The following is an 18,148-nucleotide window of genomic DNA, read 5'->3' on the forward strand; positions in this document are numbered from 1 at the left end:
TGAGCGTGCAGCTGAAGAAAGATTGAATAGGATGTCAATTCGGCTGCAGGGCATCCTATTGTGAAGGCATCGGTAGCCCTTTTAACAGCAATTTTTGCGCGAATAGAGCTTGTCCATACAAATGTAGTTTTTTGGTAGTTGTTGTTACGCACGAAATCTTCAGTTCTCTAACCTTTTAGTGTTGCATTCCGAATTTTTTCAGCTTTTCCTCTTCGAATGTAGCGATCTGTATCTAAAATAGGAGTTATTTTTCTTGTGGGAAACCGCTGTGATAGAGCTAATTCTCAAAAAAGTATATCTCTTCACAATTCCTTCATGAGTATTCAAGTGAACTTTTGTGTGGTTAGCCTTCGCCTATTGTCTAGATATTCGTGGCATAAAATAGGTGAAATTATCACAAAAATCTAGGCAAACCACATCGAGACCCACTTCAATGCTGTATAAGGAATTCTAATTTTTCCGGACTTGAATCTCATAGAGTTTTTATTTAAAGGAGAGGAATTTTAGAAAACGATGTTGATAGCGAAGGCAAAAGTGACGTTAAATGGTAATTGAAAGCATTCTGCTGGAGATGATGGAGAAATTGAATAATCTCAGACAAGAATTAATAATCTTGGTTCCCTTCATGAGTGTGACTGTGTGTGTCTGGTAATTCGCATCTAGAGGCATATTATATGCTGTCAGTGTCGTTGCCTGAGAATTCCATTAGCGTTTACTCGAGGGCAAGTTAATAGCTGTCTCTCTCTCTCTTTCGACCCCCTTCCTCTCTGAGTATGTGTGGTGGGAGGGTTCTCTCCTTTTATCTCTATTTCACTACACATAACTTTCTTCCAAGTTTATCCCTCTGTTTCATTCCCTTTTTCTTTCGAAATCTCTGTCTTTTTCTCTATCTATCTGTTTCCTTTTCCATATTTCTATCCTTCATTCTCTTTTTCTCTCTGTTCTTTTCCTTTCTCTATTTGTTTATCTACAAATCTCTTTCTTTCTTTCTGTGCTTCTGTAGCTTAGCTTTCTATATATCCTTCTCTATATATCTTTTCTTTCTATATCTCTGTCATTATGTTTCTATCCTCCTCTCTCTATTTGTTCCTCTTTTATCCGTCTCATTCCATTTTCTCTCTTTCTTTATCTTCCTTGCTTTCTCTGTTTATCAACAAATCTCTTTCTTCCTCTTTCTATCTACCTCGCTCCTTCTTTCTTTGTCCCTGTGCTTTGCAATTTTTCTATACTTTTTTCTCCTTTTCCTTTCTTTTCTCTTTTTCCTTAACTCTCTCTTTCTTTCTATATCTCCGTCTTTATCTTCCTAACTTTCTCTCTTTCATTTCTTTCTTCCTCTTTTTATCTACGTCTTTCTTTTTCTTTATCTACTTCTTTCCTATCTCTTTCTCTTTCTATGTTTCATTCTCTCTCTGCTTCTGTATGCTCTCCTTTATCTTTTTGTCAATATATTTCTTTCTTCCTCTTCATATCCATCTCTTTCTTTATCCATGTATCTCTTCTATTCTTCTCACAGTCAGGAATTATTTTGGTAATAAACCATTCCATGTGAAAGTGGACAAAAAAGATTAATTTATTTTTATTGAAAGTATCACTTATTATACATGAATTTAAAGGGAACACCATGTAGAATTTGTAATTATGAATACAAACATTAGCTTCATGGTTTTTAAATAACATATTGTTTCAAATCTATTACTCATAATAGAAGTGGGATTTTATGTGTAGTGTCTCCACTTAATTTAGTTTTATTATGATACAGTATTATACCACAAGAAAACTAAATGAACTCAAATTTAGTTCTAATTCTCTCATTTATCGTTTCTATATCTTAAGCTCTGAAGTATCCTACTTCATTTCTGAAACAAACCTTTCTTTGAAAAATCTATATGATAATTTTCATAGTCTTTACATTGTTCCATAAACCTACATGTGCATGTCACACCCGTCACAGGTAAAAAATGTTTATATATATATATATATATATATAAAAAGTATATAGTAATATTTTTAGAAACTAAAAACATCTAAATGTCGAGTAATGTGTGCCTTGTGAAAATAAAATGAAATTGTTTCGATAAACCCATAGCTATATTTCACAGAGTTTTCTGATGATGGTCTTAAAGTCATGTCTCAAAAGTGTCACCCGTCGCAATTACAAAAAAAATATTTTCTGTAGCTGAAAATTGAGATGGGGGAGAAATATTCTGAAATTAAATAAGTTTCATCAAGGAAAATGAAATTACATGAATTGATAGTTACATATTTGAAGGCGCTAAGAAAATATTTTTAAAATGAATGCAAATTTGCCCGTCACAATTGAATTGCCCTAATGTATTTAATTCGAACTTTACCTAACTTAACATTAGCATTGAGTAGACTAGAAGACGATAATCTTGGACTTGAACCATGCATTATTTATAAGTCTATTAACACGTCGTTCATTCGGGCTGGAAGGTGTCGGCCATTTTATAGCCAATTTAGCGCTCTTCTTTCCGCACCAGTTGCCTCCTCCTTCACTAATTAAAATGTTCAAGCAGGCAATGGGATGGAAATTAACTTCACACGCCGCATCGATCAAACACAGGTCATTAGCTAAACCTAGTGTGGCGTTGCTATCGGATTTGCACAAAGGAAGCAAAAGTGACGATTTTTAAAGAAAATTAAAATAATACATTTGCTGTGCATTTATACAGGGCTACTATAAATGATTCGTTCGATTTCAAAACACTGTATTTTCCAAAGTATTTCACATTCAGATATGAATGATACATGAAAGTAACTGTACACTTACAAAGTTTTCCTCACATTCTACAAATGCTCTATGTGTGACCACACGACACACTTCCAAGCGGTAGTCGAGTTCCACCCATACATTTTGTAGCAATCCAGTGTCCTTAAACTGCCGATACCACCGCGAAATGCTCTGTTTACATGGTGGTTCTTTTCTGTACTCTCTTCTGAATGCACGCTGCACTGCAATAACAGATGAACATCTCGCGTTTTCCAACACACAAAAACTCATTTCTCGGTTTGTCGCCATTTTGCACAGGCACTGCACTCGTGCTGCCAACTGGTGTGTCACGATGCAAACTTGGTGAGTTTATAGTTATTTTCATGTATCATTCACATCTGTATGTGCAATACTTTGGAAAATGCAGGGTTTTGAAATCGAATGAATCATCTGTAGCAGCCCTGTAGTAGGGGAACCAAACCTAACAGACCTAATCTAACAACGTAGGCTTTCCTCGTATGACGTCAGAATGCAAAGTTGCTCCCGCGTTGTGCGATAAGGGTGACCCGTCCCCCACGCCACGATCCAGTGCTCCTCGAACGAATAAAACCAAGCCAAGACGGAATATCAACAGAATGCCTCCCAGGATAACCGTTCTTGACATTTAACGATTTGCATGATGAAAGCTTAAGGGGAAAAATACCTCGGCGATCAATCGTTGGGCAAATTGCAGTGTTTCAACCGTTGACACACCGTGGCATCTTTTCAAGGACCCTGAAAAAGGCGCGAGTAACGGCTTTTGGGGCGCCGTCGTCCGCGGGGCTCACCTAATTTGCAAATAACATGCGTCGTGACGCGGCGAGCGTCGGTGCATCACGTAGCAATCCGTGCTTTGCTCCCGACACTTGTGAAATCGTGCTGCACGACCGTCTGGCTACTTACCCGCTATCAGAGCCCCGTTGCCTAGCAACCATAGGAGAAGAGTCAGTGTTCGCCACATATCTCCAGTTCAGTCTTTTATTCTGCCGAATCTGTAAAGAAGAAAAAGAATCATGAGGATCAGAATTACCAACGGAAAAGCAATTACAGTAATCATTCACAGTGTAACCATGGCTGTGTCACGTGCCAGTTTCGCACGACACAATGAATGTTGCAAGGAGGAATGGTTTCTCGGAATCGACGAGAGATGGCAGCACGCTATATAAAAGGAACAAGGGAAATTATAAAAAACTTAGAGCGGAGAAGAGGGATTATATATAGTATAGTAAATTGAGAAAGATATAAAAGAAGAGTCTAAATACTATAGAAGAAGTAAATAGAATGGTGTATATAGTAAATTAAAATAATTAAGAATATTGTCGCATACGAAACGTTTAGGGAAGTTATTAAGTAAGATAACGAATTCAGAAATGTATCTTTATATCTCTGACGAGGAGAACATCGTCAGTTTTTTGTTTGTTTGTCCCCGGTGGCGCTGTTGTCAAATTAGACGTCCCGAAGCACTTTTCGGTTGCGCTTTTTCTTAGTCGCACTGGGCCATTGGCAGCGCTTGTTATTAGCGATCCTGGTTATTCCCCTTTGGTCGTCAAATAGGAGGTGGCGCTATTGTCAGTTTAGTCGACCCTACTCTTTCTACAAGTATAGCTTGTATTGTTTGACAAAGAAGCGGGGGGAAAGCGAGCACGTAAATAAGATTACGCTTTAAAAAAGGAAGATAATAAATTAAACGAAGAAAAGGAAGAAGAAGCCTTTTCGATAATTAAAGAAGAAGAAGCCTTTTGATGATAAAAGAAGAAGAAGCCGTTTCCATAATAAAAGAAAAAGAAGCTTTTTCCATATTAAGACAAGAAGAAGCCTTTTAAAAGAAGAATAAGCCTTTTAAAAGAAGAAGAAGAAGCCGTTTCCATAATAAAAGAAGAAGAAGCTTTTTCCATATTAAAACAAGAAGAAGCCTTTTAAAAGAAGAATAAGCCTTTTAAAAGAAGAAGAAGCCGTTTCCATAATAAAAGAAGAAGAAGCTTTTTCCATGTTAAAAGAAGAAGAAGCCTTTTAGAAGAAGAAGAAACCTTTTAAAAGAAGAAGAAGCCCTTTAGAAGAAGAAGAAGCCTCTTCGATTATACATATATATATTTTTTCTCGGTATTTTGTCTAGTTCTCAGAATATAGATCCGCATTTTACTATATCCTCTTGGCTATAAAACGCTTTCTTATTTGGAATTCTCAAACAAAAGAACCTATCCCCCTGAGATTAAGATATCTGTAGCCGTGGTATAAATTTATTTTAAGAAGTGCACTAGAGGGACGTAGCATTAAGTGGCGCTCCTAACGTGGGGCATACATAAGTTGGTAGCATTAGTGGCGACCAACGTTGCGGCTAGCAGAATTGTGACTGAGAAAGCAAAGAGAGAGAAAGCCAAAATGGAGGAAGAAAATAAAATTGAAGGCGAGAACAGAGAAACTATAATGGATGAAATGGAAGACAGAAAGGAAATATTAAACTGCTGTGGAGAAGAGGGAAATAAGGAAGAAACTATCCTATGCAGCTCATGCAAAGAAATGAAACATTGGCTATGTGAGAAGATAAGAAGAGAAAAGTACATAGGAATAAGTGAAAGAGGAGATTACGTATGCAAAAATTGCAAAGAAGAGAAGAAAAGGGAAAAGGAAGAAGAGAAAATGAAGGAAAAACCAAAGAGGACGGAAGAGGTGAACATAATAGAACTGCTCCAGAAGTTATCGATGCAAGGGGAAGAGAATAAACGAAGACTCGAAGAGAAAATGGAAGAAAATAGCAGAAGATTAGAAAGCAAGTTTGAAGAAAAGATAGATGAAAGTAGTAGAAAGTTAGAAGAGAAGTTAGAAGAAAGTAATAAAAAGATGGAAGAAAGGCTCGAGAAAAACAGCAGGAAATTGGAAGCATCGAGGTCCGAAACCCATGAGATGTTCTTGAGATTGAATGAAACCTGTGAAGGAAATAGAAAGTCGCTGGAAAGTAAGATAGAAGAAACAACGTTGTTAATCGAAAGTATAAGTTTAGATACAAATAGAAGAATAGAAGAGGAGGTTTCGAATCTCAGAGAGGAAAATAAACAAAGAAACGAAAATTTGGAGAGAAAGCTGGTTGAAAGTAAATCTCAAATAGAATTAACCGTTTCAAGAATAGAAGAAAACGAAAACAATATAGAATTAGCCGTTTCAAGAACAGAAGAAAATGACAGCAAGACAGAAGTAGATGTTTCCAGAATAGAAGAAAACGAGGACAAGATAGAAGAAGCGAAGGTCCTTATAGAAGATAGAAGTTGGAAGATGAAAGAGGAAAGTTCCAATGACGAGCAGGACAGCAAGATAGAAGAAGAAGTTATAAAGTTAAGCGAAGTAAACAAAGAAGAGACAGAGAAGAAAATAGAAGAAAAAGAGGAAAGTTCCAATGACAAGCATGACAGCAAGATAGAAGAAGAAGTTATAAAGTTAAGCGAAGTAAACAAAGAAGAGGAAGATAAGAAAATAGAAGAAGATGAAAGAGGAATAGAAAGTGAGGAAAAATTTAGTTGTCAATGTAACGATGAAGAGATCCATGTCAAAATGAAGATGATAGAAGAAAGTTCCAGTGACGAGCATGACGGCAAGATAGAAGAAGTAGCTATAAAGTTAAGAGAAGAAACCACTCAGGAACTTAAAGAGGTCAAAGAAGAGGAAGATGAGAAAATAGAAGAAGAAGAAAGAGGAATAGAAAGAGATGAAAAATTTAGTTGTCAATGTAATGATGAAGAGATCAATGTCGAAATGAAGATGAAAGAAGAAAGTTCCAGTGACGAGTCTCTGACGGAGGAAGAAATGAAGCATAAGCCTAGCAGAAGATGTAAACAAAGAAGAAAGAAAAGTAAAATGAAATTTAGATATATTCACGTAAAGACATGGAAGAAGAAGAAAAGAAAGAAATTAAAAATAAAAAGGAACTTGAAGAAAGTTAATAATATGCTAAAAAGGGTCGACATAGATCAAATGGATTTTGATGCTACTTCGCCAAAGAGAAGGAAGAAGAAGACGAGACGGAGAAGACAAGGAGAGCATGCATTTTATGAAGATGTAGAACATAAGAAGAAATATTGGCAGAAACCAGATTGGAAGAAGAGAGAAATGAAAGTAATTTCTTTATTGGAAGAAAGTTGGAACAGGAGGAAGAAGGATCTTGAGAAGAATAGAAAAGAAAACAGAAGAAAGAAAAGAAAAAGAGGAAGAGAAAAAGAAAATAAGATAGTGACAAGCAACGAGTATTTGAAAGAATTGAAAGAAACAAATAAGACTGACTAGTGCAAAGGAAGGAAATGTTATGATTTATAGACTGGCAAGCGAATGTTTCTAGAATTAATAAAGTGTCTGAAAAGTTCCAGTTCACCAGAAGAAAAATTCGTGGAATTATTAGTTTGGGCAAATATTAATGATCTATTTGAAAGAAGAAAATTTTAGTTTTTTTTTGTAAGTTATTGCTGTAAAGAAGATATATGATAGTCATCGTTGGAGGAAAATCTATTCTGCAAGTGATACCTTAAGAAAGAATAATAAGTGTTAATTTATATCACCACTCCATTGAACAATGAGACTGATAGTGAAAGATGAAACCTGTAAAAGAAGAGATGCCAAAGAAAGTAATATGGAAAATGGATGTAAACTTTTCAATTCTACAAACAGAAGAGAAAGAAGAGAACAGTTAGGCACAGAAGGAAGTTAATCATGAAGAAAACTCTCAGGAAAAAGGAGAAGATAATATGAAAGAAGATCGAATAGTATCAGTAAAATAAATTCTTTGTAAGCTTAGACGACTAAAGGTCATCGTGTATTTAGAAAAGTGTAAAAGAAATGGGTTGTAATCCCAAAAGTTAAAGAAGAATCGGTTGTATTCCGAGAAAAGGGTTGTAATCCCAGAAAATAAATATATCTAGATACATGCTGATATGAAACTAAGGCTGATGTGAAGAATTATTGTAGCTGATGGAAACACTTAGATGGTCAACTTACAGAAGAGAGAGAGAGTTCTTTGAAACGGAAAAATCTGAGCTAACTGATAATCTGTAGAGAGATTACTGAAAGAAGAAAAGGGTGAAACGAAAATTACTATTTTGGCAGGACATCGTCAGGTAAAGACTATCTTGGAGAAATTAGACGAGCAGACTTACAGGAGATGAACTATTGAAGAATTATATTTTGCATTTAAAAATAACTTGAGAGGTCACGACTATTTCAGGAACGTGGTGATAAGATATCTAGAAACGGAAATTGAAAGAAGAGATAAATCGAGAGATGAGGAAAAATGCTGCCTGCCAGGAGATATAATTTCACAGTGAAAGTGAAAAGCAATGTAAGCTGTAGAAATGAGAACCAATGAGAAAAGTCAAACGAGATGTAGAGAAAGTGGAAAAATTTATCTATTTACAAATGAATTTTCCAATATATAAATTTTTTATCCTCAAGGAGGGGTATATTGTGTCACGTGCCAGTTTCGCACGAGACAATGAATGTTGCAAGGAGGAATGGTTTCTCGGAATCGACGAGAGATGGCAGCACGCTATATAAAAGGAACAAGGGAAATTATAAAAAACTTAGAGCGGAGAAGAGGGATTATATATAGTATAGTAAATTGAGAAAGATATAAAAGAAGAGTCTAAATACTATAGAAGAAGTAAATAGAATGGTGTATATAGTAAATTAAAATAATTAAGAATATTGTCGCATACGAAACGTTTAGGGAAGTTATTAAGTAAGATAACGAATTCAGAAATGTATCTTTATATCTCTGACGAGGAGAACATCGTCAGTTTTTTGTTTGTTTGTCCCCGGTGGCGCTGTTGTCAAATTAGACGCCCCGAAGCACTTTTCGGTTGCGCTTTTTCTTAGTCGCACTGGGCCATTGGCAGCGCTTGTTATTAGCGATCCTGGTTATTCCCCTTTGGTCGTCAAATAGGAGGTGGCGCTATTGTCAGTTTAGTCGACCCTACTCTTTCTACAAGTATAGCTTGTATTGTTTGACAAAGAAGCGGGGGGAAAGCGAGCACGTAAATAAGATTACGCTTTAAAAAAGGAAGATAATAAATTAAACGAAGAAAAGGAAGAAGAAGCCTTTTCGATAATTAAAGAAGAAGAAGCCTTTTGATGATAAAAGAAGAAGAAGCCGTTTCCATAATAAAAGAAAAAGAAGCTTTTTCCATATTAAGACAAGAAGAAGCCTTTTAAAAGAAGAATAAGCCTTTTAAAAGAAGAAGAAGAAGCCGTTTCCATAATAAAAGAAGAAGAAGCTTTTTCCATATTAAAACAAGAAGAAGCCTTTTAAAAGAAGAATAAGCCTTTTAAAAGAAGAAGAAGCCGTTTCCATAATAAAAGAAGAAGAAGCTTTTTCCATGTTAAAAGAAGAAGAAGCCTTTTAGAAGAAGAAGAAACCTTTTAAAAGAAGAAGAAGCCCTTTAGAAGAAGAAGAAGCCTCTTCGATTATACATATATATATTTTTTCTCGGTATTTTGTCTAGTTCTCAGAATATAGATCCGCATTTTACTATATCCTCTTGGCTATAAAACGCTTTCTTATTTGGAATTCTCAAACAAAAGAACCTATCCCCCTGAGATTAAGATATCTGTAGCCGTGGTATAAATTTATTTTAAGAAGTGCACTAGAGGGACGTAGCAGCTGGAATTCGGTATGTAGCGTTTTTGTAGGCCTGCCGGGTCTAAGTAGTTGTTTGTGCCCAAGACGGACTCACCCTAACCTATTAACTTTAAATGCTTAAATGCAGGGTTGTTAAAGGTCCAGGAATTTTAAATAGCAGTGGAATCTACAACTTAACCCGCAGAAATGTTCCTCCCTCACAGTCTCTTTAAAAAAGAACAAAATACATTCTCATTATGTTCTTGAAAATAATTATATTATTTCAGTTGCGACTCAAAAAGATCTAGGTGTTATCATAGATGAAAAACTGAACTTTAAGGAACACATCGCAGCTACAAGTAAAAGTGCAATGCGCCTCTTAGGCCTCGTCTACAGATTCACTGAAATTGATACTCCAACTTCTCTTAGCCTGTTTTACAAGTCATTAATTTCTCCGATTCTCGAATACTGTTCTCCAGTCTGGGCCATGGCTTCCAATACAAATCTTTCTAGCATGGATTCCGTCCTCAGCTTCTTTACCGCCATTGTTCGTCATAGAATTCCTTCTTTGCGACATCTTCAGAAACCTGACATCCTGACTACTTTGAACATTCAGTTACTGCAGACCCGACGCGATATGGCCGATATGAATTTTTTCTATAAAATCATCAATGGGAAATTAAGATCTGAATTTCTTCTTACAGAATTCAACTTCAGAGTTCCCTCTCGATCGACCCGAAACACTGAATTGTTCCACACCTCCACCGCTAGGCTTTCCCTTATACAGCGCGCTCTATTCCACAGGCTGCCCCAGTTCTACAATAAACTACCCACAAACATAGACATTTTTGCCCCTGAAAACATTTTCCTATCTTCCCTAAAATTGAATATGTAAATCTTTGTTTGTTTCCTTGTTTATGCCTGATGTTTATATTTAACTTTTCTTGTTTTTACCTTAAACCATCTTGACTTGTTCTTGTTATTTGTTAGAGTTTTCAGTGTAAAATGGCCTTAAAAGTGCTGTATCTGAAACTTTGAATAAATAAATAAAATTCCTGTACAGGAGAGAGAAATGGGTTCTGGACCATAAAGAACCTTTTTATCTGCAAAGTCATTTCAATTCGGTCCAGGAATCTTTTACCAGATCAATTTAAATAAGGTCCAGAAACTTTTTTCATACTGAATTTAAATTCGGTCCAGGAACCTTTTCTCCGGCTCCATTTAAATACGATCCAAGAACCTTTTTTTCAATGAAACAACACGCAACTTGGATCGAATTTAAATTGTGCGAGAAAGAAAGGTTCCCCTCCTGTTACGGAACCAAATAGAACCCATTAGAATTTATGGGAAGTTCCAGAACCTTTAACAACCCTGCTTATAAAATGTATTAAAGAAACGAATGCACGCTCTTCTAAAAATCGTCTTTTGGAGCCAAAATTGTCGTTAAGTGTGCACCTACAGGGCAATATTGCTGGTTTTTAACCTATCATAATATATGACGAAGGTGGTAGGCCACTAACTCATTTACAACAATGCCAAAATACAGTGGCGGCGATTATTGCCACCCAGTTTTGGAACCCAATCGCCGCCACTGCTAACATATAACACGTACAAAGGTTTTTTGTATATAACATGTACATTTTTCGTGTAATATACCCTGTCTAGACTGGCTTGCGAAACGCTGCGAGTTCTCGAAAAACGGCAATTTTTCATCCTCTACATATGAAATCTTCTTCCAAAAGTCTTTCTGCCTGAATTTCACTATATTTAGTAAAAATCTGTATCAAACGTTTGAGAGATAATTGACACTAGTTCATATAAATTGGACTTGACGAACTGCATGATGAACTTGCCCAGGATTTTCATAAGAGGATGGAGGCTGTCTTCTTTTTTAAAAGTATTCAGTCCTATCCTATATCTTGATCGTTTCCTGCATTTAATGTTCTTTCCCTGTGCCTCCCCGATGGCGCAGTGGTAGTGTATTCGCCTTGTAATCAAGGGGTCCCGGGTTCGATACCCGATGGAGGCACATAGTAGTTCGGATCCTACTTTAAACCTTACTGTGCATACAGTGGACTTAAAACACCAAATCAATCAATGTTCTTTCCCTTTAGAAGTGCCGGGAGAAAGACGAGGATTATGTCTCCCGCCCTTGGGCAAGCTACTGAACTTGAAAACATTTGTAAAAAAAAAAAAGTTCATGTAAAAACAAGCAACAAATATTTGTCGCAGTGTTCATGTTTCAAGGATGAAGGATACACAGTATCTCTGAAGTTTTTTCAGTTGTCTGTTAATCTTACTGACATGAGACCAACTTGACACCCATTTATTCCAATTTAGCGTAGTTCCCGGGATTTGATGATAAAAACTGGCATCGAAGAGAAAATAACCAGCCAGGGCAAGGGACTTGCAAAACCACAAAACAACCGAGGCACTGGGATCATTACGATTCGTTCAACATAGATCTGTTTCGTTCTGTCTTCAACATTGTGTGAGTTTCGACCTCACTTCTTTCATCCAGGCTTCTTACGAAGCTCCTTAAAAAACAGTGATGCCAGCCCGGAAACACATGAGTCACTAGAAAATTCTGGTTCAAATGAAGTAGCCTAAAGTGAGAGTTTTATGACTGTGGTTGCTGTATTCGTAAAATGTGGTTTTCTTACGCTACAAGAGAAGTATAAGTCAATAGTTTTTAAATATAAAATTTACAGACAGATATATGGAGTTAAAAGAGACGATGCAACAGGGTAGTGGAGAAGGTTACAAAATACTGGACTGGATAATCTATATTCATCCCCTGATATTATTTGAATCATAAACTCAAGAAGATTTCAGTGGGCACACCATATGGCACACATAGGAGAGGATAGAAAAGTGTAAAGGTTCATGTTGGGAAACCTGATGGTAAGGGACTTAGGAAGGGCAAGATGAAGATGGAATGACAATGACCAGAAGGAAATTGGCAAGGATGGTCAAGAGTAGACTGACTTTGCACAAGTTATGGTCAGTCGGAAAACGTTCGGGTTTGGAAGAGCCAGAGAGAGAAAATATATGCATATTCATATTTCAAGGTAAAGGAATAATAATATTATCGTATGTCAGAATACCAAAGTAATATGCACTTATGACATGGCATCCACGTGGTAACGAGGGCCTGCCTGGTGTCGTAGTGAACGTTGTTTCAGGGACCCTGATAAGTAAGTGGCAGACCCTGTATGGCCACATGTGACAAGAAATGCATTTATTTGTATCTAGTGAAAATTATGTTCAATTACACTGTTTCGCCATTTCAGTCCATTGATTGGTATTTTTTTCTTCAGTTAGCAGCACTGATGATTGGTACTTTTTCTTTCTTCAGTTAGCAACACTGAACCGTATCAGAAAAGACAAATGCATTTTTCGCCTAAACTTCTTTGTTATCTAATTGAGCTCTATTTACGGTACCCTTGTGAAGGTGAAATACTCAATAAATTCAATCCACGAAATTACCTGGCATTGCCTATAACCCTTCATGCAAATTCAACCATTGAATCTCAGCGCAATAAAGGTATCTGCAGGGAAGATCACGCTTCTTAAAAACCTAAGACAAATGTTAAATATTATCTTACTTGTTAACCCTGACATTACTAGATATGGCCGTGTGGAAATTTATGTTTCTCAGTAACAATTGTTGATTGCTCGTTATGAGTAGAGCTGTTCTGATGAAGGAGAGTCTGTTCATTCTTGTAGATGACTTGATATCAATCAGCAATTCTCTTCACAGATAAAATTACTCTTGGCTTTAGTAGTATCGGTAATATCATAGGCTCGTGTATTGCAATTGTTATGTTGACGGCAGTAGTGTAACTAACACGCTCTGCACCTCCATCCCTTCTGCATCCGGAGAGGACATATAATTGAAAACAGACCTAGGCGGAGTTCTGGAGTGGCCAGGGGGGGGGCCTGGCCCCTCCAACTTAAAAAAGATGTGTGTGATGTGTACAGTTTGAAGAAAAAAAATGTAAAATGACTTTGTGTTGAGTCAACACTTACTCCTGTGGCATCAAATGAACTTTTCAATTTATTTTTTGTAAAATTTCTGAAGCTTACTATTGTACCGTAACTTTTTTAAAGTAATATGAGTATTGTATCAATAAAAAATTAATGAAACGCAAAATGCAATAATCGTACTATTTTGCTTCTTTTAAAACTGACAACCAATATACTAATTAATATTTGTTTACTTAAGCGAGGAAATTTAATATTTTCAAATCTAAAAGGCAGTGTTTTTAAGTTGTTGTTTTTTTTTTATTTATTATTGAAATTTATCAAAAAGTAAATGTTACTTCTAGTAACTAGTTACTTCCAAATACTGATGTTGAGACTTGTCCATGAGAGTTTCGGTAATTTACTTTCCATTCATCCACTTATATATGGCGCGCTTGAAATTCCATGCTTCTTTACAACTGCGAAGCGTGTTAATCCAAACGATAAGATAATTTCTTGCAACCAACGATACATTCGATGTTTGCCTTCCACTCCTAATGACATGCAAAGCTACTACTTGTGAAGATGCTACCATGTGGGTGGATGATGTACCACATTACTTCATCTTTCTGGCCAATCTCCCACACGTTCTCCAGTGGTCTTCTCAAATTTCTTCTGGTGGATGACCTTACTCGTTTAATACACCTGTATCTCCTCGACCGGGCTTCATTTTTTATTCATCTAAATATTTGAACACGCTCCATCTTGCATTAATTCGCCTCTTTCTTGTTAACTGTTCCTGCTCTTAATTATACGGTAAACATGCTTGTGTACGTTTTCAAGTACACTGGTAAACACTTGCTTACGACCGCTTGGAATGAGTCTGTCCTGTTGTTTAGCCGTATTCAGCTTCCTAATGTACATTTGCAAGGTCACGGAAACTCATTTCGGCCCGTATGAGTTTGTGGAGCACTCAAAAATGTTCTGGGACAGTATTGCCAACTTTACAACATCTCAAAACCGTACACACCAGGCAAATGAACTTTTTTTTGTCTTCTGGGCTGCACACTTGCAAAGGCGCAACCACAGGAGGGATGGCGGCAGGGAGGCATTTCCCAACCTTGGTCGGAAATGAGTTCTAGGGGGGCAAGGGGGGGCAAACATTGACGGCAAAGTGTACCTGCAGGCGGCAATTACCGCCCAGAGCTTCAAATTTTATGCAAATAAAAATACTTTTCGTAAAATTTTCTTGGTCTTATCAAGTCCAGGACCGTAGCTAGGGGACGGCGGGAGACGGGCCTGGGCGCCGAACTATCTAAATGAAAAAAGTTGTAAAATTGATTGACTGATTTGTGTTTTTTTTTAGTCGACTTTATGCACAGAAAGGCTAATTGAGACTGGGCCTATAGCTTAAAGTGGGTTCCGAACCACTATGTGCCTCCACCGGGTATCGAACCCGGGACCCCTTGACCACAAGGCGACGATGTTACCTCTACACCATTGGGGAGGCACATAAGTTGTAAAATAGAGAATGCATTGGCGTTCCGTGAAATTATTTGCGCCCTATTAAATTAATATTGATTTCAGCCTGCAAAAAAATTGGATCCAAAACTTTTCTTGCTCGCTTCGCTCGCAATATGTATTTCTTCGCTGTAATGCATTGTAAATCACCAGACAGAGAAATAAGACTTGTCTTAATTGATTTTGTTTTAAATGCATGAACAATTGTTTGAAGGTAAGGAAGCGTGCACATTTCAGAGACAATTTATGTCATTTTTGCTGTTGGTTTATTGTGAGATGGATGAATTGGTTGTGTAATGTATTTAAATAATATATGCTGTATATAATATTTATTAAAGAAAATTTGAATACGTACACAATTTAGTGTACGCGTCACTCCACGTTACATATATCGTGCATGATAGTTATGTTAATGTAAAAAAGAATTATATTTGGAATACATTTATCAAACATTACTAATAGTAATAATAATGTTGGTCCTGGGTTCGAATCCTGGCTTGGACATGGATGTTTGCGAGTATCCATTCATTATTTTCATCATGCCATCGCTCATCCTCATCTTCGCAAATTAGGCAAAAGTGGCACAAGAAGCGAAGTAAAGTAAAGCAAATCAATAATAATAATAATAATAATGTTATAATAACATTATTATTAACATTATTTTTATTAACATTATTATTATTATTATTAAAATTATTATTATTAAAATTATTATTATTATTGGTACGTTTATCCTGGTACTCGCCCCCCATACAAAAATTCGTGGTTGCGCCTCTGCACACTTGTACCATTTCTACTGGCATGGCATAGTAGGTGTATTGGCACTAAAAGCTATTTGTTAGTTGAAAGACGTTTCTGTTGACTTGATGCTTATCCACAAAGCACAATCATAACTTTTGTTTTGCAGTTCATTATTGGCATATAATTTCTAATTATTTTTAGTAATTCTAAAAATTCTCTTCAGAATCGAACTTTTAGTCTAAGGTTTGGTGCGCATGGAAGATGAAGTTGAAATACATGTACGGTCAGGACCATAGAGTGGCAACACTGAGACTAGGATACGTGTGGTCCTAATTTCTTACACTCAACCGGTAAGAGCAGGAATAAATATGCAAAATATTCTAATATTATAGCCGAACATAACGTTACAGCTTCTAATATTCGGCTAGCAACAGTGCAAAAATTCATAACGGTATGTTTGTCATTCTGATTTAGGTAATGATACACAAAACACAAACTGAATTCGTTATTTTAAAACATGTAATCTAAATTTCCATAAGCGAATTTGAAATATTAAAGAAAGTATTTTTTTGATAACTGAATTAGAAAATTCAGGCATCAGTTGAAAATATTCAGACACTACGACGCCAGAGGTGCCGATTCGAATCTCAGTCTGGGCATGGATGTTTGTGAGTGTTCATTCATCAATTTCATCATATCATCACTCTCCCAATTTTCGCGGTTAACCAAAAGTGGCACAAAAACCGAAGTAAATTGAAGCACATCAATCTATCAATCAATCTCCCCTCCTCTCTTTCTCTGTGTGTGTGTCTGTGTGTGGTGTGTGAAGTAAAACTCTTCATTCCCCTCACCAGTCTTCTATGATTTCGCACAATGCAAGAGCCAATAAGATAACTTCCCTTTATGTCCATTGTCTGCAGTTCGTTGTGCACAATGGCGACAGCGAACACCAAACGAGACATGCAAGCCCGTCAAATTGCTATTCAGCTGCAAGAGTTACGTGACGAACAACTCTTGTCTTTGAGCTACGGAAGTGTCCGTCTTCCCGGAAACAGCATTAGCGCTTGCAGTGCTTTGCAAATCTTCTAGCGTGATGCGTTGAATAATGATGCGTCCATTGCCATGTCAAGTTAAGCAGCTAGTGAATGCAGGACGTTACGTTAATTACTAACAAAAAAGAAAGAGAGCTTCTATTCGCTGATGCTTGGCTTAAAATAACGACGGAGCAAGTTTTGTTTTTCATGTACAGAAAACAGCAGTGCTTTGAGAGGCCAAATTCTTCCGATGGTGAATCCAAGTGGTCAGTGGAATCATTTTTTCTTTTTATTCGGGGGAAACTGTTCTTACTTGCAAGGTTGCCGCTGAAGGCAAAGAATGTAGGGGAATAATCTGGTTTCGTGTCACAACCGGTGCATTACTCACTTGCAAAGGCAAAATATAGAACGCATTTGCACAGAATAAAAATTGCACGATAATACTTGTGAATTCAATCAATTTTATGATGTGTGAATAATGTGATTTAAAAAATTCCCAATCTTAACCTTGCACAATCATCGGCCAAAATAATAGTAGGTATATTGCCCATTGCTATTATCACATGTTTTACTATCATCTATATCTTCTTCTTCTTTTAATTTTTGGAGTGGAATTACACTGTGAGACTTGAACATTAGCCATTGATTTCCCTGCTGGCTTTTTTTTCTCAGTTTCTGAACTTCGTATTGCGTTTAACAAAACCGAATGAATATGGACAACTTATTGTATGTATACATATGCCATACCTAAGTCTAAATGGATCACGCATTCGTTATTTACAGCGTCTATATACGTATACTATGTAGGTTAATGGTGGTGGTAAGGAAGGGTTACTAAAAATTGATTATCTGTATGTGTTAATGAAACATATTGTCAGTAATTTTTTTTATTAACTTGTGTTAATATGCTTTTCCAATACCATAATGGTAGATTTTTTTGTAGATACAAATATCTCGGAACTTAAATAACTTTGTGAAATACATGAAACTTCCGAGGTTTCGATTCCAGTACCATTTTACAGAACATGTTATAGCAACTGATATATACCGTACGTAGACTGTGGGATGACCAAGAAATAGAGACGGACTGTTTTCCGATATTTCTGGATATTCTGGCAATGGCTAAATCCCGATATTGAATTTTTAGGCACATATAGGCTAATCAGACTAGACCTACAGTTTAAAGTGGGATGCGAACCACTTTGTAGATATCCGGATATCTGAAACCCTGATACAAATTCATATAGATTCCTCCGTTCCAACTTACCATACAGTTTCTACTTGTTCATGTAATTCTCAAACGAAAATATTTGAATTTAAACTTGGCAACACTGTTCATTAAGAAACACCTAACCTGCACGACATGTTCAGGAACTATCTTGCATTTGCTATGCATAACTGGAAACACGGTGTTCGTGGGAAGGAAACCAGTAAACTACATGAATTGCACACACGTTGGCTACATGAAAGGTAATACAATGATAGGGAGGAGTGTATGTACTTCGTTAACCGTGCCTTGTA

General features: G+C 36.6%; 1 protein-coding gene across 1 annotated transcript in view; it reads right to left on the reverse strand.

The window, feature by feature from the left end:
• Positions 1–18,148, reverse strand: part of tyn (trynity) — a 133,714-nt gene that overhangs the window by 55,778 nt on the left and 59,788 nt on the right. The window contains exon 2 of the mRNA XM_083110041.1: positions 3,674–3,762. Within this exon, the coding sequence (XP_082966167.1) occupies positions 3,674–3,731 (58 nt within the window). The 5' untranslated portion in view covers positions 3,732–3,762. The remainder of the gene's footprint in view (positions 1–3,673; positions 3,763–18,148) is intronic.

Source organism: Lepisma saccharinum, chromosome 23 (assembly GCF_977018435.1).
Source record: "Lepisma saccharinum chromosome 23, izLepSacc3.1, whole genome shotgun sequence".
NCBI classification, from domain to species: Eukaryota; Metazoa; Arthropoda; class Insecta; order Zygentoma; family Lepismatidae; genus Lepisma; species Lepisma saccharinum.